This window comes from Myotis nattereri (genome assembly GCF_964212035.1).
Source record: "Myotis nattereri genome assembly, chromosome: 19".
Lineage (NCBI taxonomy): Eukaryota > Metazoa > Chordata > Mammalia > Chiroptera > Vespertilionidae > Myotis > Myotis nattereri.
The window spans coordinates 6,726,546-6,748,756 of NC_138095.1; the positions used below are offsets into that span (position 1 = coordinate 6,726,546).

General features: G+C 58.8%; 1 protein-coding gene and 1 long non-coding RNA gene across 4 annotated transcripts in view; both read left to right on the plus strand.

Annotated features, from left to right (window-relative positions):
• The first annotated feature begins 838 nt into the window (after window positions 1–838).
• LOC308534791 lies at window positions 839–7,977 on the plus strand. Of its 3 annotated transcripts, none has more exons than XR_013997212.1 (5): window positions 839–1,107; window positions 1,776–1,977; window positions 2,866–2,944; window positions 5,095–5,200; window positions 6,228–7,977. It is a non-coding gene; the product is annotated as an uncharacterized lncRNA (long non-coding RNA). The 3 variants fall into 3 exon arrangements; XR_013997213.1 differs by lacking the exon at window positions 839–1,107 and adding an exon at window positions 4,216–4,667 and having other exon boundaries at window positions 1,166–1,977; XR_013997214.1 differs by lacking the exons at window positions 839–1,107; window positions 1,776–1,977 and adding an exon at window positions 2,178–2,285.
• Window positions 7,978–8,828: 851 nt separating this feature from the next.
• TESC (tescalcin) overlaps window positions 8,829–22,211 on the plus strand; it is a 47,379-nt gene continuing 33,996 nt past the window's right edge. The window contains exon 1 of the mRNA XM_081113356.1: window positions 8,829–9,444. Coding sequence (XP_080969482.1) covers window positions 9,387–9,444 — 58 coding nt within the window. The 5' untranslated portion in view covers window positions 8,829–9,386. The remainder of the gene's footprint in view (window positions 9,445–22,211) is intronic.

Genomic DNA, 22,211 nt, shown 5'->3' on the forward strand with positions numbered 1-22,211 from the left:
TCGGGCACGGGGTTAATGAGCTATGACTTTCAGCGCAGCTGCCAAGAGCCTGGGCTCAGCTCAAGGTCACGCTGCAGGCATTCTCCAGCCCAGGCACGTGACACCAGGCGGCAGGGGAGTCCCCTCGCCCTGACGTGACCGTGACCGTTGGTTCTCCACCCAGGAGGCACCTGTCCGCAAACACCTGGGCCTTCTCCCCCCACCAGCCTCCCAGGTACACGCCGAGGGCGCCCGGGGGCCTCATTCGCACGCAGCTTCGGGGCCGTGGCCTCCAACCTGCCAGTGTATTGGAATCCCTGCGGGGGGACATTGGTGCCACTAAAGTGGGGCCTGGGGTCCGAGCACTAGAGAGACTTCAGCTGCTTCTAACTCTGCATGTGCATCTCCAGGGAACATTCCGCTCTCGACTTTCTGAATCCAAAGCAATGAGTTTCCTGTCCACCTTCCTGACTAGCAAGTAAAAGCTCAGCGTGAGTGGCACGGAGGCACCCCCTTCTGCCGCTTGGTAGACAGGACGGGACTGCCGTCTGTCACCAGCCCCAATCCTGGCCACTCGGGATGCTCGCGGCAGGATCTGAGCCCAGAGGCCCCCTAGGCGTTCCAGGACAGCCCAGGGCGGCTCCCGGTGCCCTCACACTCTGCCCCGGTCACCTGGTGACTGAGGTCCCCTGAGGGATGCCTCCTTCCTGGCGCCCAGCTCCTGCCCCCGCCCCCCAGCCTGTGGTCTCCTGTTCACTCTGACCCGCAAGCCCACAGGGGCCTACGTGCCCGAGTTCACTCCTCCCTGCGCCGCCTCCCTCTCCCCAGAAACCACAGGCCCTCTCTGCACCCTGTGACATCCGGTGGCTGGGCTTGAGGCCAGGTTTCATGAAGGCTGTGAGGCCTGGGCTCTCAGGGCCCGTCTACGCTCTGGCAGGCCGAGGGACAGGCACCAAACAGTCCTCGTGACAAGCTGAGCACAGCCTCCCCCCCCCGGCACGTCAGCTGCTGCCCGGACCTGCCCTCCACCCACCAAGACGTGGCCAGAACATGCGACTGTCCCTGAGCTGGTCTGTGACCAGTGTCTGGGTCGCTGGTGACAGAGCCCCCTCCGTGGGCCAGCTCCATGTAAGTAGGCACTTCATGTGAAGCCTCATGGACCCATTTCACAGATGGAGACCCAGGATTCTAGGGGGAAGGTCATAGCCTAAAGCCAGAGACAGGGTCTGAACCCAGACCTCCAACTTCACCCCCAACCTCTGCAGCAGAGGTTCTCAAGTCGGAGACATAAAAAGCACCCCAGCGAGTCTACCTCTGTGGGCCCCAGGAGCCTGCATTTACATACAAGAACGCAAAAGACCCCGACATCAATGGCTGGGGGTCAGCCTTGGCGAGTCCCGCCCCTCCCCCAGTTCCCACCTGCTCGGAGGCTCAGGACCTGGTCTTGTCAGCCCCGCCTCAGCCCCGCCAGGCTGTCCTTGCTGCATGCCCTTGGCCCTCTGAACTGCTTCCTGGGTGAAAATGAGGGTTGAGCCAGCCAGTTCTGAGGGGTTCTTCATTGTGCCTTGAGTCCCCCCCTTGGCTCCCACCCAATGCAATGCGGGGAGGGGGAGGCCTTCTCCCCCAGCAGGCCCCCCACCGGGTCAGTGACCTCTGCCCTGGATTTTCACCTGCCGCTACATGCCGTCACCCCGAAGTCCCCAAAGCACCCCGACCGCCCTGGAGTCGCTGGCAGGGGCTTCCTCTGCCCTCGGCCTCCTGCCTTTGCCTGCACACCTGCTTCTTCCTTCATGAAGGGCAGAGCTGGCCGGCCCACCCTGTCTCAGCCGCCCCAGGAGAGCGCTCAGGCCGCCGAGTGGCCGGCTGGGAAGTGCACCGTCAGCAGGCGCGGGCCTGGGCTCTGCGGAGTCAGCACTGGGCCCCCCACCTCTGCCTCTTACCCACCGCCCCCAGGCCTGCCGCGCCCACCCGCCGCAGTCTGCCCGAGCTGGCCCAAAGGTGGGTGCCTGCTGCCTCCTCTCCCAGGTAAGCCCCAAATTATTGACTGCGCCAGCTCTGAACCCCAACATATATTTATCCTGCCTCACAGGCACTCGGCCGGGTCTCGCCCTACCGCAGGCGTCCCAGGCGTGAAGGGAGAAGGGAGAGGGGGACATGGCTGTGCCCGCCCCCATCCTCACCCTCTGGCTGGGGTGCTGAGCTGAGCCAGGCCAGTGGCACTGCCCTGCTGACAGCTGCCCGGTGGTCCCTGAGGTCACCTGCTGCACACTGGAGGGGGCCTCGCGCAGGCCAGGCAGCCAGGGACAGTGAGTGACAGCAGAGAATGTGCCAGAACCTGGCCTTCCTCAGGGTCCGCGCTCGTTTGTGGCCACAGAGGTGGCCCTTTGGGGAGGGCTCTCCCAGGTGTGGACTCCGTCACCACAGGTGCCGGGGGCTATGAGAAGCGAGCGACTCCGTCCAAAGGGCCTCTAACACCCTGCATAATCCTGGACGGCAGCCCGCCACACCTTTCACCAGAGGGTTTGGGGGACTTGCTGAAGGGGTGTCATGTGAGCACACCCAGCCCCCCTCCTCTGCCCCAGACTTTTGGGGTGGCGCCGTTTCTTCGTGTGCGGTCCTCGGGCAACCTGCATCAGAAATGATTTGGATCCCTGTCACAAGTGCACATTCCTGAGCGCTCAGCTCCTTGTTCTTACAATGGGGTGTGAAGAGCGCACCCACAGTGCTCTGGGACTTGCTGGCAGGGGGCGGGGGGAGGGGTGTGTAACACAGCCAGTGCTCACACACAGGTCACTACCCGGCAGCAGGGCAGAATGGTGGCAAACGAGCTCAGCAGATGGAAGAAGTGGATTTTCCATTTGCTCTCTCTCTCTCTCTCTTTGCCAGCCATGTAACCTTTGGTGGAGACAGACGCTTACAGGAGGCATCGCTGGTTCGGGGCTTGGGGCTCTGTTGCCTCTTAACGGTGAGCTTGATCATGTGACTTGAGCCCCTGTAAGCCTCAGCTTCCACATCTGCGAAATGGGAGCCCTAATTTGCCCGTCAGCTGCCGTGTGGCTGTGACGGCTCAGTGAGACGCTGTCAGGACAGCGTGTGGTTGCACAGACACCCTCCCCTCTGGGGGCTCCCTTGCTCACCGCCCCAACCCCTGCTTTGGAGGGAAGGTGTAGAGAAGGGAGGATGGCGCCCGGGCCCCCGTGCCCTCTGCTTCGGCATGGCCTTCACGGGGGCTCCGGCCACCAGTGCGTTAGCAGCGCTACTCACAACAGCCCGAGGGCAGAAACAGCCCACGGCCCAGCCAGGTGCCTGGATGGACACAGCGTGGTCCCTCCAGACAGTGGACTATTACTCAGGCGTAAACAGTGAGGAAGCACTGCTCCCGCTCCCGCACGGATGAACCTTGGAGGCATCACACGAAAGGGAAGAAGCCAGCCCCAAAAGCCCACGTACTGTGTGATTCCATTTATGTGAAATGTCCAGAACAGGCAGATCCCAGAGACAGAAAGCAGACGAGTGGTTTTCGGGGCCAGATAGAAAGGGGGGGGGTGCTGAGGGGTGTCGGGTAAAGGGAGTCGGGTTTCTTTTCTGTGATGATGAAAATGTTCTAAAATTGAATGTAGTGATGGTCGCAAACTCCGTGAGGATATTGAGAACCACTGAGTCGTACACGCTAAACGGGGGCGCTGTATGATATGTGAATTATAACTCAATATGCATCCCCAACCCCCAAAAGGACCACCTACATTAGAAACAGCTGGAGAGACAGTCCTGGGCCTCCTGAGTCCGAACCTGCCCAGGCCCAGGAATCGGAATTGAGTCAGAACTCCAGGAGGTTTGCACACACACAGATCTTAAAGAGCCAGCCCGCCCTCTAGGGAGACATTTTCCTAGGCACTGGGGTTTGACAAGCACAAACCCAGCCCGTATCAGTCCCGAGGGCTGCTGGACAAATGACCACAACTTGGTGGCTTAAAGCAACTATATGATGTCACAGTTTGGGGTGAGACGTCTGAAGCGGGTCTCCCTCGGCTAATGTCAGGGAGTCACAGGCCGCGTCCTTCTGGAGGCTCCCGGGAGGATCCACCCCCTGGCGTTCTCCAGCTCCCAGAAGCTGCCCGCGTTCCTCCGCTCAGGCCCCTTCCTCCCCCAAAGCCAGCAGTGGCCGGTGGGCACCTCCCATGTCCCCTCACCTCACTCTTGACTCTGACCGTCCTGCCTTCCTCTTGCACCTCGAAGGACCCTTGGGCTGACCCTGGGCCCACCGGATGGCCCAGGTGACCGCCCCACCTCACGGTCAGCTGCTTTGCAACCTTGACTCTGCCTTCCATGTGACGAAACGTAGTCCTGCTGCTTCATGGTGCGGGACGCCTCTCCCCACATCACAGCTGCTGAGTAAATCAAGTGTCCCCGCCTGGCGCCCCGCCCCGGGCGGTGGCATTTGGGTCTGAAAAGAGGCTCCAGCAAACCCTGTGAACGCTGCTTACGACCAGCCCCTTCCACGGCCCCTTCCACTGCCCCGCCCTCTGCAGAGCCTGCCGGGCCGCTCCATGTAAAGCGATGGCGAAGTCAAAATAGCTCTGGGGCTCCTGCCACCTCCTCCTGCTGCTCTGGCGAGTCTGCTGCCCGGACAATGATGCAGTCTGAAGTCCATTCAGAGACACCCTTCTACCTGCCCCCTGCAAGTTCCCGTAATAATTCCCTGTTTGTAATTAAAGAAATAATAGGAACACACGCGCAGGCCGCACTCCCCAGGGAGTCTGGTCTCCTATTTTAGGCGGCCAGCCCCCCCCCCCCCCCGGCTCCCTGGGGACCTGTCTCTCCCTCTGCAGTTGGGCTGAGACGAGATGCTGGGCTGCAGTGGGAGGGGGGCAATTCTAAAACCTCATGGCAGAAATCACTCTCCTAAGACAAAGTGATTTCCTAAGCAGCGGGGGCTGGACAGGTCGAGGGTGGTTCTGTCCCGCCTGCCCGCCCGGTATCGTGGGAAGAGAGGGTTCGCAGAGAGAGGAGAGCGCCTGGCTGGGAAGTCCTGGATCTTTTCCTCCGAGGAGGGGATGGACAGTGTGGAGGCTGTGCTCTGCCAGCCACGGAACCCTCGCTGAATCCTCTTTACAGGGATGGGATTGTGGACCCATTATACAGATGAGGATGCCAAGGCTCAGAGGGGCAAAGTGACCGACCCAAGGACTCAACCAGGAATGGCAGAGCCAATCCAACTCAGGTCAGAATCTGTCTCCTGCCAACGCTGCCCCCCCCCCCCCCAGGCACCTTGGGTGAGAAAGCGTTCTTAAAAATATAACTTCAATTCAAGATGCAAATTGGGGGTGCTGCTTCTCTGGTCGCATTCACATGAAAACCAACAGACCAGGACATATGAGACCAGCATCAGAGCCTGAAGGAGGGTGAGAGAAAAGCTGTCCGTGCTGGAGTTGAGACAGAGGCGAGGCACCTGTGGCGTCCCCTCCCTGGGTGTATTTCACGAGAGCATCACTCATCCTCACTGTGTGAGGTGGTTTGGGTGCGGGCCTCTCTAAGTCAGAGGCTGGGCAAGATAGCTCTCAGCGCCCCGTAAATCCCCTGGATCAGTGGCCTCCAGATTAAAGGTGTCTTGCTGCCCAGCCCTAGAAACACCCCCAAGCCCGGTGATTAGAGGGACCGGGGAGTGAGCCGGGAGGATGCTAGGAACCGCCATTTACCCAGCTTCACTTCTGCATTCTGGCTTACGGCCCATTCGGAAACACTTTGGTCTTCCCATCCATAACATGGGTGTGTGCTGGGTCCTCCTCCTCCAGGCTCCCACAGCAGCTGGGACCCATTGCTGTGCCCCTTAGTGATGGTCTGTTCATGTCTCTTTCCTTCCAGCCTCTGGGGTCCCTGAGGTCAGGGACTGACGGCTCACTGCAGTCTGAATTCCCGGCACTGAGTCCTGAGTGAGTGTGTGAATGAATGAATGAATGAATGAGTGAATGAGGACAACAGTCTCCCCCAGTTGTCTCAGAAGCTTGTAAGAGCAAAGTGTTAAACATGCAGGAGCATCGCAAGCCCAGACTGCCCACAGTGAGCATGTTTATACCAGGAAATAAGTCAGTAAATGCTGCGAGCCGGCCTTCTCCCCCGTCTTCAGGGCCTGTTTCCCAGCACACCGTGGGGAGCTCTTAGCCGGTCAGGCACTGTTTTAGCACTTTACATACTAGTACAGGAATTTACATTTAACCTTGACAACCACCATGATTACTGCCGTTTTGCAGATGGGGAAACAGGTGAAGCCACTGGCGGGAGTGTGGTTCAGTGGCCTTCCCTGACAGGAAGGCGAGAGCGCGAACGCAGACTGTTCTCACCGTCTGGCTCAGCTGCCCATTGTGGCCCCACGGGTTCCAGCCGTTCTCATCATCACGGCCGTGGTTTTTAATCAGCTCCTCCGGACCAAGAGACGTGGTTAGTTGCCTGGTGACCAAAGTATGTCCCAGCCCTCAGAAGGTCACGCTGTGGCGCAGGATAAAGACCGCCACATGGGTGCCCCCCACGCGGGGCGGCAGACAGCAGATCCAATCAGCCCAGCCAGAGCCCAGGGACGCTCAGACCTCCTTCCTCCGTGACGTCAGCAGAGCCACGGGTGAGACTGAATTAGAGCCGTGACGGCGTGGCACGGCGCCAAGGGCTTGGTGTGCCACGCCCGCTGCGTGTGTGCGTCTGTGCCAGAGGAGGGGCAAAGCCCAGGGAGGGCTGGGTGTCTCCGCAGGGCCCTCCACACTCATGGAGACGTCTGTCCACCCAGTGTTTGCCACAGTTGGGGACAGTCATGGACTCCCCAAAGCTCAGCTTCAGGGCTAACGGGTCTCCAGGGGCCTGTTTACCCCGCGGGGCGGTCACCTGCAGGTGTCAGTGTCCCCACTCCTCCGGGAGTTCCTTAGAAGTGGCGCCTGGACCCAGGCCGTGCCTGAGCACACACATCAGGCCCCCCACGAATATGCAGGGAGCCAATGAGGGGAGGCAGGAAGGGGCCCACAGCTGTGCCTTGGCGCTGGCACCTTCCCTTCCCACCGCCACAAGGAGGCCCCGCCATCAGGAGTCAGTCCCCCTCGGTCCTCACACCCAGCCTTCCCTTGGCTAAGGTGGCTTGTGTGGCAGCAGACCCGGACAGTGGGTGGGCACCCTGGGAGGCCTCTGGGAGGAAGTGATTACCCTGAGATCTGAAGAGGAAGCCCCGGCCATAGGAAGAGGGAGGGGAAGGGAGTTCCGGGCAGAGGAACCAGGGCAAGTGCTTTCTGGGAGCTGACAGTGGCCACTGGGCCTTGAGGCGAAGCTGACGGCATAGACAGGGGTGTGGGGGCTCTCCGATCAGCTGAAGGGCAGAGCAAAGCCATCCTGTCCCCCAGCACCATCGCAGGGCCCAGCCACGTGCACTGCCTTTAGCTCCGGGAGCAGCCTGCCAAGGGGAGCAGCCTGCCAAGGGGAGGAGGTGCAGTCTGAGGACGCGTTTTCTACGCCCCACAGAAAGCTCATCACTGACCCCTTGAATAATTTAATACCATAACATTCCAGGAACTGATGTTTTAAGTCAGAATAAAATCGTTCCCAGCAGTTGTGGGTCATTCCCAAGGGGCCTGGGATCCCCCTTTCTAACCCAGCGCCGGTCTAGGCTTCTAGATTCCTTCTGACCCAACATGCAGTCTCCAGGCCAGCGTCCTGGGCCACTGAGACCAGCTGGCGGCTGACAGCCACCACGTCCCAGCCCGGCTAGGTCTCAGCACCACCTGCGGGTGTTTTAAAAATGCACGTCCCAGCCTTAGCAGTTTGGCTCAGTGGATAGAACATCGGCCTGCGGACCAAAGGGTCCTGGGTTCGATTCCAGTCAAGGGCACACGCCTAGGTTGCAGGCTCCATCCCCAGCGGGGGCGTGTGCAGGAGGCAGCCAGTCAATGACTCTCTCTCATCATTGATGTTTCTATCTCTCTCTCCCCCTTCTCCCTTCTTCTCTGAAATCAACAAAAATACATTAAAAAACAAAAAATGAAAATGCACATTCCAGGAGCTGCCCCTCTCTGGGGTCCACAGAGTAACGGGCAGCTGCTTGGGCAGGTTTCAGGAGCTCCTGGTGGCTCTGAAAGGCACCTGTCCCTGAAAAGGACTGTGACCCCTGGCTTGGGCCTGTGGCCTGCAGCGAGGGCACCCCCTCCTCAGCACCACCCAAATCCCTGTGAGCACTGGGGGACCCTGCCCCCCCCAGCACCACCGCACAGCCTGGCACCCAGGACTGCACACACGCCCACCAGTGATGGCCCTGTCCATCACGCAGCGCCCCGGAGCCCTGAGCTTGAAAACCTGGAAGTCTGGACTTTGATTGGCAGCTCTCCTGTGTCACCTCTCTGAGAAACAGTGTCTCGATTACAAAGTGGACAGGACTCCACTGAGACCTCGTGGAGCTGCGTCTCATGCGGCCCCTCTGACGGGCCTCTCTACCTAGATTATCCCCGTTTTCAGGAGAAGGATCCCTGGTGAGACAGGTGGCAGGAAGAGCCCGCATGGCCCAGATTGACCACAGAACCCCACCCCTCTGAGCATCTTAACACAGAACCCCTGCTGACCTGGGAACCACAGCCTGGCATCTCTGGCAGTTTGTCTGAAATGCGGCCCCGCAGGAGTCAGAATGGGGGCGGCGGGGAGGGGTGGGGGGCAGATCTCCCGCTCCTAAAGTTTGGGGCACCCCCAACGCCAAGCTGCGGTGCGGTGTGGCTGTGGTGGGCGGGCTAGCCCGCGGGCGTGTCCACTTCATTAGGCGCTGGGAGCGGGGAGGGGCTTTCCTGGAACAAGCCACGCTCGGCACCTGGTGCATTCAAGGTGGCTGCTGCTGTTGGACCTGTAGCTGCTCGCCACTGAGCGAATGGACGCTGCCGGCCTCCCTCGCCGATCCAGGCGAGTTTCCGCCCCGACACCGGGAGGCTGTGTGGCGGCACCCGGTGGGAGTGAGCACGGAAGCCTCCGGGGGTCTGACGGCCCCGGCTCACACCTGCGTCTGGCCAGAGACCGCAGCCGCGAGGAAGGGGCGAGGCTCGACCTGCAGGGCGGCGGCTGCGGGGAGGAAGGACCTGGTAGGTGGGCTCCGCTGTCCCTCCCCGCCCTCCCGCCCCCGGGGCGGGGCGCTCCCCACTCCCCACTCCCCACTCCCCGCTCCCCGCTCCCCGCTCCCCGCTCCCCGCTGTGCGCGTAGCCGGCGCGCGCTAGGACCGCGGCGCACCGCCCTCCGCCGCTATAAGAGGCCGCGCTCGCGCCCCACGCGGAACCCGCGGCTCAGACCTGCCCCGGCGTCCCGACTCGCCTGGAACCCGAGGCCGGACCGGCCGCTGCGCCACCGACGCCGCCCCGGGCCTGTGAGGGACGCGCGCCCCGGAGCCCCCGCCGTGGGCACCATGGGCGCTGCCCAGTCCGCGTCCGAGGAGATCCGGGAGCTCGTGGGCAAGACCGGCTGTGAGTGTCGCGCGGGGCGTGGGCGCGGGGACACGGGCGGGGGCCGTCGGCGGGTTCGCGTGGGGAACCCCAGCCCGCCGCCGCCGGCCGGCCTCGCGCCGCTGCTGTGTGACCTTGGGCTGGTGGCCGGACCTCTCTGCGCTCAGCCTCCGCTGCCTTCCGAGGGGTTCCGGCCGCCACGCGCCGACTGCGGCGGGGAGCCCGGCGGGGATGCTGAGAAGTGCGCGGCGCGCATCCTGGCCGCAAGTTGGCGGGTCACCCGGGCCTGGGGGCTGCGGGCCGGGGGTGGGGGGTGCAGGGCGGGGATCCCCCGCGCGGGGCGGGCTCCCGGGCCGGGAGAGCGAGCGCCCGGCTACGCCCAGCTGGCGCGCAGGTACCAGAAAGTCCTCCGGCCGCGTTGCGCAGGGGCGGAAAGTTTTGAAATCGGCCGCAGCTGGGTGGGACCGGGCCCTGGCCTCGTTCTCCCCGCTGGGAAGTGGGTTCAGGTGGGCGCACGCCCCGGGGCAGCTGGCCGGTGTCAGCGAGGCCGCGTCCACAGAACACTTGGCGGAGCCCGGCGACCTTCCTGGAGTCGCGGGGACTCCGGGACCCGCAGAGGCGGGGCGCACGGGGAGCCAGCGGCCGAGGTGACCGCAGGGACCTGCGGGGCGGAAGCGCCTGCCCGCCCCAGCCCAGCCCAGCCGGGCTGCAGACTTGACCGCGGGCTCGCGGGGCCGGGGTCCGCCACCGGCTGTGAAGAGGCGTGTGGGCCGGAGCCCAGGGAGGCCGGGTGAGCCTCAGATTGGCTTCGGAGGTGGACAGATGGGAGCACCACTTCCTTCCTGGCGGTGTGACCTTGGGCGAGTCATTTTACCTCGCTGAGCCGCGGTTTCCTGCTCCTCGGAGCGGGATGTCTGCCAGGACCTGCTTAGAATCTAATTCTAGATGCTCCAGGGGCCGGAGCTGCAGGTGTTAGTCTGAGGAGCTGGCTCCTGGCACCTGCTTTGCGTTCGGTGCGGACAGCCCGGGTCCGTAGTCAGTCATGGGAGGAAACCAGCCGTTTGTGTGTGGGCTGAAAGACGACTCCTGACCCTCAGTCTGAACACCTCTTTCACGATAATTGAATGGAAATGACAGAAACCCCTTAACAACTGGAGTGTGTGTGTGTGTGTGTATGTACACACACGTCCACATACACATACATATGTATACATCTTCAGTGCACAAATACAGAACTATCTATAGGAAAAAAAGGTGTGGTGATATATATATACTAGAGGCCCAGTGCATAAAATTCATGCAGTGGTGGGGGGGAGGCGGGGGGTCAGGGGATGTCCAGCTGCCACGGAGGTGGGACAGGCTCCCACCACCACCACCACCACCACTGCCGCCCCCTTGCCCCCTTGCTCGACAGCCAGTCGTGAGCCCGGCTCAGGGCTCTGGCTGAGTGGTGCTCCCCCTATGGGAGCACTCTGACTACCAGGGGGCAGCTCCTGTATCCAGCGTCTGCCCCCTGGTGGTCAGTGCATGTCATAGCGACTGGTTGTTCTGCCTGTTGGTCGATTTGTGTAGTAGCCTTTTATTATATAGGATGTATAATATGGAACCCCTTTGTAAAAAAGGGGGGAATAAGAGTATATATTTGTAAATGCTTAATTTGCACCAAGGACTTTGGAAGGACCGATAGGCAGTAAGAATAATGAACATTTATGGGGCATTGGGTGGAAAGGATAAGGGGGAGTGAGCTTTTCACTGTAAACTTAGTTATATTTTCATTTTGAACCACGTGTGAATATTTCACTCCTTCAAAATGTTTTATAAAGTCCAGGTCAACCCCCAGGGTAACGAGAGAGAGGAGGTAGGATTCCCCTTGGCCTTGCTTGGCTTTCCTCCAATTTTAGTGCCCTCTTGTCGCCTCTCACTGTCTTGTATCTGGATGGTGGAAGTGGGGTTCTTTGTGGCTAGCAGCTTTCCCAGAAGGGTGGGCTGGCCACCAGTGGCCCCATCTCTCAGGCAGCCCCCACAGCAGGCAGGCAGGCAGGCAAGCTGGGGGAATTCGGCTGGTTGTGGGTTTGACAGGTGGTGGAGCCGCAGAGCATGCTGGGAATCTTGTCAGTTTCCTGGGGATGCTCTTGGTGGGGGAGGGGTGACATGCTGAGTGTTCCTGCTCCCCGGCTCCCCTGGGCGTGGCTGAAGCAGCATCCCCCCTTGCTGGCCGGAACTGGGATTCCACCTCCCGCGGGAGGAAGGCAGATGGTGGGTCCGGAACGGGTTCTGAGGTCTGAGGGCAGGATGAGTGCCTTCCGTTCTCTGAGCTGGAAGTAAATAGAAAGTTGCCCCCAGTCCTCTGAAGGGGCCCACACAGTCTGAGCACTTCCACCTGGTCAGCCAGGCTTTATGGATCAGGGATGGGGGAGTTAGATGTGACCCAGAGAGGCTGCTGTTCCTGAGGGGAGACACACAGTACAATCAAATCAACTCCCAAGTACCGAGCTCTGTGAACAAGACACTCTGGGAGCATGGGGGTCAGAGGAGGGGCAGGGCGCACTTCTTTAGGGTGGACAGGAGGCCTCTCTGAGGAGGGAGGTGGTAATGGAACAGAAACCCAAATGAGGAGGAGCCAGTCACATGATCCGTGGAAGGTGCCGTTCGGACAGAAGGAGCAGCAACTGCAAGGCCCTGCTGAGGACAGTGAGCGAGAGCCGTGAGGTGGGGACCAGCACAGCCAGGGCGCAGCTTGGGCAAGCGCCTCGCGTAAGGGTCTTGGTGGGGGTGCGGCTTGGTGGTCAGTGTGGTTGGCCCTGCTTTAAGCACAGCCGCATGTCTGGTCACTGAGCCACAGCTCAGGGTTAAATCTTGGTCTCACTTCTTCCCAGGCCGGGACCTTTGGCAAGTCACGTTCCCTCTCTGAGCACCAGCACCCCCACCTGGGTCCTGGATCCTCTCTGAGGATCAGGGTGGGCCCTCCCTGCAGACTCGCGTCTGGAAACCATGAGAAGGGCGAGCAGAGGCCGGTGCTGGCAGACATGGTTCCCGGAGCACCAGGCTCTGTGCTGAGCTCTCTGCGTGCACTCGGGGGGACTCTTCATCCTCCTCCTCCAGGGAAGGCAGATGTGCAGACAGGGAAACAGGCTCAGAGGGTAAACTTGCCTGTAGTCCCACAGCCTGTAAGCGGAGGAGGGGGTGGGCCACAGGATCCCCAAGTGCACGGCCCCGTGTGTAGCTGCCTCTCAGGGGGAACGCCTGCCTGTCTGTTCTCCTCACCTCCAGGCCTTTGCACAGGCCATGCCCTCTGCCTGGAGCACGCTTTCGTTTTACTGTGCACGACTCGGGATTGGCCTTGGGGATGCCTCTGCGACCACCACCCAGGCTAAGGCTGCACACGTGTCCTCTTCGCTCGGCTTCACGAGCTCATGCTCTGCAGGGAGGGGGGGGGACCTTTTTCCACCACGGGCCACGTGGGTATTTGTAACATCACTCGCGGGCCAGACACCATTGTCTACTTAAACATCCGCCAGCTGTATTTGGTCAAGCATTTAATTAACTCACCCCAATGCCTCGGCAGGGCCAGCCCGAATGCTTTCGAGGGCCTTACACGGCCCCCACCCCTGCTCTCCACCATTCAGGGCTCAGCTGAGCTGTGGTTCCATCCAGAAAGCCACCCCTGGCTACTTTCTCCCCGTCCACCTTGTGCGGGTGAAAGGCTGTCCTCTGGACGCCGCAGCCCCGTGTCCCCTCCCATAGCAGCCACGTGACAGCCTGCTGTCATTGCTGGTGTTGTCACCTGTCACCCCTGGAAACCTGGAGTTCCCTCAGATGGGAATGAAGGCGCTCTCCGCTCTGTACACGGGCACACAAAGGGGTGATGACTCTGAGGACTTGATAACCCGAGGAGCGTGTGTCCAGTGGAAAACCTAGTCCTCCCCCCACCCACCAGCTGGCATTGGCCACGCTGACCTCCCCCCCCTCCACCCCCAGCTTCTCTGGTTCCCTCCTTGCGCCCTGCATCCCATCGGCTCCAGCACTGAACCAGCTTCACCAAAAATAGGCCCGAGCACTCGCTCGCCCACGCAGGGCATCGCCGGGGCTGCGTGCCCACCTCCTCTCCTGGTGGAGCCTCATTGATTGATTTAAAGCATAAACAAGCATTCCCAGCCATCACTTCTGAGCCAAGAAAGCTGATTAGCTGGATGGTTAAAACTCATTAAAAACTCCAGCGAAGGCGTCCTGGTTGTGCCGGGTGGTGCGCTGCCTCCTGATCCAGCCGGGCGTGGGTTCCGAGGTGTGAAATGGTCCCTGGACAGGAAGCACAGCTCCCTGAGTCCTGCCCTTCACCACCTCGAGCCGGCCTGGAGGTCGCCCCACTTCCTGTCCCCCCCAGGCTGGGCCTGCTCCGGGCCTTGGGAAGGAAATAATCAGAGGAGGCTGCTGGGAAAGGTGAAGGGTCTGTTTTTTCCTTCAGGCTCCCAAACAGCTCCAGAGGCACGTCTGTGTAGATGCCAAGAAGCTGCCAGAGGAAGAAGAAAAAACATTCTCCCAGATCTTGAGAGCAGACCTCTCATGGTAACGGCTCATGTTTTCCCACTGCCGTCATCTGCCAGCGCCGGCCCGAGCCGGTCGTTCCTCCATATTCCCCCCGGCCCCTCCCAGCAGCTCTGCAGTTCCCATTGTAGAGACCAGGGCATCGAGCTCAGGAGATGATGTGACTTGCCCAAGGCCATGGACTACTGAGTCCAAGCCCCAGACCGCGACATTTGGGGCGGGGGACCAGAGATGCGGGGGCCTGGCCGGCCGGTGGGGTGCAGTTTTCCCCTGGATTCTCACCACTGGCCGTACTTCCAGGTCAGAATGTCTCCAAGAGGCCCTGGACCATGACCTCGCGCCGCCACCACCTGCCATGTTCCCACTGTGCTCCGGGCACTGGGTCCCCTGGGGGACCAGATGCTTAGGGGCTGGAGGGAGGGGACAGGCTGGCCGGGGCCACGTGCTCCTGCCCTGTCGCCAAGACCAGCAGAACCCACCCAGCTCCCTCTCCAGGTCCTCTGGAGAGGACAGTGGCTTTTAACTTGGGGTCCTCGGGGGGTCTCTGCACCCCACGAACCAGGGTGCAGGATTATGTTGTGTGACTCGGGGAGGAGGGACGTGGCCCCCCAGCACTCAAGCTCTCAGAAATGTGGAATGTATTCCATCGCAGAACTCACACCTCAGCAGGAAAACCATGGAAGCTCTTAGTTAATTAGAAAGAGCCTGGCTCGCTGGCAGGGGGGGCCAGTCCCCACAGGCTGAGCTCTCAGGGCAGGTCCCCCGGAGGCTAGCGGCCTGGCAGCCAGGGCACAGTGGTCCAGACGGTGGGAGGAGGCACGTGGCCCAGCCCTTTGGAGGCCGCTCCATGTTGGTAAGGGCGGGGTGGGGGGTGGGTATCCAGACATCCCCGTCCCCTCCCTGGGCGCTGCCTGTGGAACCGGGTGGGCTGGTTTGGAAGCTTTCCAAAGGGCTGGGGAGCAAGTGCATTTACCTCCTGGGAACGCACCCTGCTCTGGCCCATGCAGATATTTGTATTCTGTTCGGCTGGGCCATCCCCGCCCCAGTAGCACTGTGGAGCCTGGCCTGGAGCTGGCGTTCCTCGGGTTCGCCCCGGGCCATCTTGCTGAGATGCCTGGGCAGGGCCATGACCCTCCCTGAGCCACCGGGTCCACCCCGTGGAAAAGGGGGCGGTGGACCAGCCACCCTGATGTGACTGAGGCACTTCATGTCAATCATCTCCTGAGCCTCCCAGGAACCCAAGGAGGGCAGGACCACCATGGCTGCCAGTTTACACATGAGGTCACTGAGGCTCGGGGGCTGCTCCAGGTCGTTCAGATGCTGAGTGCGGAGCCCAGGTTCCAAACCAGCCCCTTTGAGGGGCTGCCTCCTTTTCAGTAAGTTCAAGGAGAAACGGCCCCTCCCACATCACCCAAACCCCTCCTGATAAGACGGAGGCCTGGGTCTGCAGGCCTGTCCAACTGCTGCCCCGGACCTCGTTAACCGCGTCCCCCATGCTCGCTTACCAAGTTGGCAAGGGGAGAATTGGACCTTGAGGCAGAGAGGTTCTGGGTGATGGGGAAAGTTCTAGAATTGTGGGCTCCCCCCGGGGAAGGCAGGCTCAGCGGTGAGCAGTGTGAGCGGAGTGAGGAGCCCTGGGAGGACGAGGCTGCAATCCGCCACCTCGTCCGTTTCTGGTGCCTCACGGTGGCTCACGTGTTTCAGGAGGGTTCGTTTTCTCGGCGTGGAATCCACAGGAAGACTCTTCAGCTCCACGGTTGGTAGCAATTAGGTCCCTTATGCCTCTTTCTTGCCGCTCCCACCCCCACGCTGGCAGGACATTTGTCTGTGAGTTAATGGTCCCCAGAATGCAGCGTGAATTTAATCAACGCTCAGATGCACCATACGCCCCGCCACACAGACAGGCTGCCTCGGGCGTTGATAAGATGCGTTTACTTCTCAAAGCACTTTGGTATCTCGTATCTCACGCTGAGGGAACAAGGCGTTTTTGGCTCAGAAGTGCCCAGTGCTCTGGGAAGATACGGCAGGGCCTCCTCCTGCCCATAATGGTGGCGCTGAGCAAGGTGACAGGGAGGAGCCTGGCACCCGGGTCCTGCCAGCCATCCTGTCTCCTGCTCTAATGGTATTACTAATTCATAAGGCCAGAAGGTTGAGTGGGTGGTTTCCGCTGGTGGCGGTCACCTTCAGCACGAGGACAAAAAGACCCTTTGTCTTCCCAGCCGTGTGACCTTTGGGGACTGGCAGGCCGTCAGCAGTGGGTCTTCCGTTCTGGGCACGGCTCCCTGGGAGATGAGCAGGAGCAGTCAGGTCTGAAGGCCGCAGCACCTCCTGGAGAGCGGGCAGGTGGCCAGGCAGGAGGCGTCAGCACTGTGGACGAGTCTTAGCGATGGGAAGAGAAGGTGGCTCCCGTGAATGACTCCCCTGTGCGCTGAGGTTAGAGGGTGTCCCTCTCCTTCCTCCTGGCACCCAGGCCAGGGTCCCAGTGATCAAAGAACCCCTTGTGAGTGCCCAGCACAGGCCTCACCCAGCTGGGGACTCTAAGGAGTTCTTTTGTCTTGTCATCACCTGCTTCGCTGAGAGCTCAGCCAGAGCCCCGCTTGGGTCACACATTGGCCTCCCACCACCTGGGCCTTACCCCGGCTGCTGCCAGGTTGCCCCCAACTGCCCCCCGCCCCGTGCTGGCCTGGTCGCTCCTAACTGCCCCCCCCCCAGCCTGGTCACCCCTTACTGCCTCCCCCGCCAGCTTGGTTGCCCCTAACTGCCACCCTGCTGGCCTGGTTGCCCCTAACTGACCCCCCCACTGGCCTAGTTGCTCCCTCACTTCTCCCCCTGCCAGACTAATCACCCCCAACTACCTTCCCTGCTGGCCTGGTTGCCCCCAACTGCCCCACCAGCCAGCCTGGTTGCCCCTCACATCCCCTCCCCCCGCCCAGCCTGGTCGCCTCCCGCAGCCTGCTTGTTCAGTCGTTTGGTCATCCCTCACTAACCCCCTTGCCGGCCTGGTCGTAGGCAGCCATCTTGTTAGGGTGTGAGGGTTAATTTGCATATTACCTTTTTATTATATAGGATGCTATCTAGCTTAGTTCCTTAGATCTTTCTGGCAGTTCACCGATTCTCTCTTTAGCTATTACAACTTTGCTGCTTTAACCTAACTATTAAGTTTTTTAATTCCAATGACTTTTTTTTTCTCCTCAGTGACTTTTTTAAAACATTGTAAAAGTTCTATATGGTTTTCAAATTCACCACTTTGATCATAGGATACTGCTTTTTATTTTTGTAATAACTTAAAGCTTACTACACAGTCTCTTCGTGAGGTGCTGGTCCCTTTTGTTAGTTGTGTCTGCTGATTCTCCCATATGGTGGTTTATTTGCCTGTGTGGTTTGATTTTTGATTATGAGCTCATCTTCGACTGTGCTGCCTCCTTCTGGCTTCCCCATCCTTTCAGAACTATCTTCAGCTCCACATTTATGCTGGAGCCGAACCAGTGGAGGTGAGCTTACTGAAAGTACCGCTCCCATGAGACTCCCGTGTGCCCTGGCTCACAGAAGCACCTCACACAGTGCGATGCATTTATGTGCTCGGCACCTGGGGCTTCCACGGCCTGGAAACACTGTTTACGTGAATTCTCAAGTTGCCTTTCCTGCACCACAGAGGTTTGGGTTTTCACCCGTGCACGGCACAGGCTGGTTTGATTCATCACAGGGGCCTAGCTCTCTCAGCTGCACCCTGCCACCTCCTCTGCCGGTTCATCTTGCTTGCTGACTCCCTGGGCCAGTGGGGACAGTTTTCCTGGCCCACCTTCCATGGAGAAGCAGCCTTTTGTTCTTCAGCTTTTGCTGGGAGTCTCACTCCTAGCTCATGCAGAGCCGAGACCACTTCTGTCAGGCAGTCGGCTGTCAGAGCCTGTATCATCGTGGTCCCCTCTGGACCACTTTGGCAGCATCGGAACACACATCCTGCTGGGCCTGAGCTCCCTCCTTGCTTCTGGCACCTGGGGGTTTCCCTTTCTTCTCAGCTTAATGGTATATTTCATGTTTTTCTTAATTTATCCAGTGATTTATGTGTTTGCAGTGGAATGGAGAGTCTGTTAGCAGGAATGGAGTTCTTTATCCAATTGTCCTTGCCTAAGAAGCCCTCATACCTTCCATAAGCCCTTCTCCACTTGGTGTGGCCTCAGCATAATTCTGGAGCTGAAGATAGTTCTGGAAGGCTGTGAAAACCAGTTCCTCAGATGCGCTGAACAACGCCCACTCTCTAAATCTGATTCTCTGTTGCTTCCCCTCCCCTTTATCATCTTTAGTCTTTTTATTAAAATAGAGATGTCTTTGTCTCTTCATGACATAAATGTCATGTCTTCATTATTCCAGTCACTTCTCGGTTCGGGCACACAGCATAGTAAATGGTTATGAGAAGCAATCCCGGAGTCACAGGCCTGTCGTCTCTAGCTGTGTGACCTTCAGTCGGTGACTTCACCCCTCTGAGACTCCGCTTCCTTATCTGTAAAATGGGTGGATGCTCCCCCTCGGAGGCAGGCACTGTTCGGAAGGCCACATAAGATCATGTCTGCCAAGCGTCTGGCTTAGTTCCCGCCGCTGAGTAAATGCTAACGCGTGGCAGTTATTATTACTTTGCAAAGCAAATGGCAAAGAACACAGCATAGCTGCAGGGAGCTGAGCGAGGATGAGGAAAGCGCAGGCTGTGTGGTGTCGAGTCACGCACACCCACTCTGACAGCTTTCCAAGTCGTCTCCTCGCTTATGAGAAGAAAGTCAAGTCGCGTCACTCCGTCCCAGCTTCCCCTCCAGTCCGAGAATCGGAGGGTCCCTTCTGTGTAGGGAGAGCCACAGAGATCCAGAAACGAGACCAGCAGTGCCGGAGATTAAAATAAATGCCGACACCACGCTGGCCTGGGCCCGGGCCGCTCACACCAGGAATCCCTGGGCTTTTGCACTCCAGAGTGGGTGGGAGTGTGCATGAAAAGGGTGTGAAGGTGCGGGACCGAAGCCAGCGACCCATCTTCTAGTTGCTGCTTCTGCTCGGCAACAGCACTGGGTGTGACAGCCTCCTCAAGGCCAGGTGCCCCAGGTGCATCTTCGGTTCATTTTAGAATCCTGGCCTCAGGCGTGGTCTCTAACGCGGACACGTTGGGCACGTGGCTTCCAGGGGGAGGCAGGTGAAGGAGAGGAGCCGGGCAGCCAGCACTGTGAAGCATCTTGGGTGCCAGGCCTGCAAGGGCGGGTCCCGCTGGCTGGGAGGCCCAGGTGAGTCACTGCTTTGGCTGTAGCCCCCCCCTCCCCCCAGGCGGCACACAGCAAGTGCCTCTTCCCTCCTGAGCCTGGAGCCACCGAAGAGCCTCAGAGGCACCAGGGGATTCTTGCTTTATGGGCATAATGACCACCCTCGCGGCAGCTCCCGTGTCTCAGGCTCCTCCTGCCAGGTCCAGTGCCAAGTGTGCCAGAGGTTTGTTGTTAAATTGGGGCAAAATTCACATAACATCAAATGTACCATCTTCGCCATTTTAAGGCGATGGCATGACGTGCTTTCAAAGTGTCGTGCAAACATTACCAATACTAGAGGCCCGGGGCACAAGAATTGTGCACTGGGGTTGGGGGTCCCGCAGCCCGGCCTGAGCCCTCTCACAGTCCGTGACCCCTCGCTCCTTACCACCTGCCTGCTGGCTGCTCCTTATCGCTCAGCTCACTGCTCCCCTGTAGGAGCACACTGACCACCGGGGGCAGCTCCTGCATTGAGTGTCTGCCCCCTGGTGGTCTGTGCGCATCATAGCAACTGGTCATTCTGGTGGTTCTGCTGTAAGGGTCGATTAGGCTTTTATTATATAGATTTCCAGAACGTCTTCACCCCAAAAAGAAACTTCATGCCCGTTGGCAGTCCTAATCCCCCAAACCGCAGCACCTGGCAAACACTTCCTGTCTCCATGGGTTTGTTTATTCCGGACATTTCACATATGTGGAGCATAGAATCGTGGACTTTGGTGACTGGCTTCTTTCTCTTAGCATGTTTTCCAGGTTCACGCACGTTGTGACATGTGTCATCACTGCATATGTGTGTGGGGGTGGGATCATTCCAGTGCACGGAGGGATCACATTCTGTGACCCTTCACCAGTTGACGGACATTTAGGTGTTTCCACGTTTTGGTGATTGTGCGTTGTGAGATGCGCTCTTGGTTGTTTTTCATGGGGGAGCAGCTTCGCGAAGGTGGTGCTATTATTATCCGCGTCTGCGGAGGAGGGGGTGGCAGCCCAGGAAGACAGCCGACTAGGATGCGGCTGGGGAGCGAACAGCAGCTCTGGGCAGGGGGTGGGCTCGCCTCTCTCTGGCCTGCCTCACCTCTGGATTCCGGGACGTTGGCCGTATCTGGGCCGAGTCCTGGCCAGTCTGTCGGGACACTTGCAGCAGGAGAGCTTGGCCCTGAAAGCCACTGCGACCTTCCCAACGATGCCCTTTGTGTCCCAGGGCCCCCATGCAGGCTGGGGGAGCAGGATGGCACCTGGGCACCCCTGGAGAGAGCAGGCACATGCTCTCATGCCCTTGCTCCTTTCAGCTGTGTCTTGAACCCCCCACTCCACCATCCCCCCACTCCCACCCCCACCCCAGCACCTGGACTGCTCCACCTGCCCGCATCTCCCATGTTCCCAGCCCCATCATGTGCATCCACCCTCCATTCTGCCCCCAGACACATGGAATCTTGTTCCCTGCCTTAGTATCCTCCATAAACTCAGGGCGAAATCTAAATGCCTTAGCCCAGTGGTCGGCAAACTCATTAGTCAACAGAGCCAAATATCAACAGTATAACAATTGAAATTTCTTTTGAGAGCCACATTTTTTAAACTTAAACTATATAGGTAGGTACATTGTTATGAACTTAATTAGGGTGCTCCTAAGGCTTAGGAAGAGCCACACTCAAGGGGCCAAAGAGCCGCATGTGGCTCGAGAGCCACAGTTTGCCCACCACGGCCTTAGCTCGACCTGCGCCCCTGCTCCCGCCCCCTGCTCTCTGCCTGCCTTCCACCCCTGCTGAAGAATTGGGGCTCGCTCAGCACTCCCCACTCTGCCTCTGTGAGCCCTGCCCTACCCTGCTGGCCCCCATTGGGCATCGTTTCCCCTTATCCCATGGACTGGAAGCCCCATTGCAACCTGGGTGCTCCTGGCAGCTGACTCTGCAATTGTTATCCTGGGTCCCGGCCAGGTGACGTGCATCTTTACATCTGCACCGCCAGCATCTAGCACAGTGATGGCGAACTCATTTTTTTGGTTGATTTTTCTTTGTTAAATAGCATTTAAATATATAAAATAAATATCAAAAATATAAATCTTTGTTTTACTGTGGTTGCAAATATCAAAAAATTTCTATGTGTGACATGGCACCAGAGTCATTTTTTGCTTGGATTGTTTATCTTCCTTTTGTTAAGATGTGTGAGTTTCCTATAAAAATGACATCATTTTTGCTATGATGTACGTCTGATATTTTGCTTGGATTGTTTATCTTCCTTTTGTTAAGATGTGTGAGTTTCCTATAAATTTTGGAGATTACGGCCTTACTTTTTGCAAGTAAGGGTTTTTCAAAATGCTGACATGCCGAGCTCAAAAGGTTCGCCATCACTGATCTAGCAGGTGCCTGGCAGATCAGAGGCGCTCAGTAAATGTCTCTTTTTCTTTTTTCATTTAAAGCAGTTTATTGTTTGTTTAAAGTATCCTATATAATAAAGAGCTAATATGCTAATTAGACCAGATGGCGGAACGACCTTCCAGAAACACCTTCTGGAATGACCTTCCCGAACGACAAGTGGGTGGGGGGTGGAGGGCGGAGGGCGGGGGGCTGGGGCAGGGTTGTGGGGCCAAGAGGCAGCTGGGGCTGCGAAGGCCTACCCTTGCATGAATTTTGTGCATTGGGCCTCTAGTTACATATAGTATTACATATGTTTCCTTTTCCCCCCATTGACCTCTCCTTGGCCACCCCTAACCCCCAGCACATGCCCTCACCCTTCTAGTGTCTGTGTCCATTGGTTAAGCTTATATGCATGCATACAAGTCCTTTGGTTGATCTCTTACCTCCCCCTCCCCTCTCCCCTGCCTTCCCTCTGAAGTTTGACGGTCTGTTAGATGCTTCTCTGTCTCTGGATCTATTTTTGTTCATCAGTTTATGTTGTTCATTATATTCCACAGATGAGTGAGATCATGTGATATTTATCTTTCTCCGACTGGCTTATTTCACTTGGCACAATGCT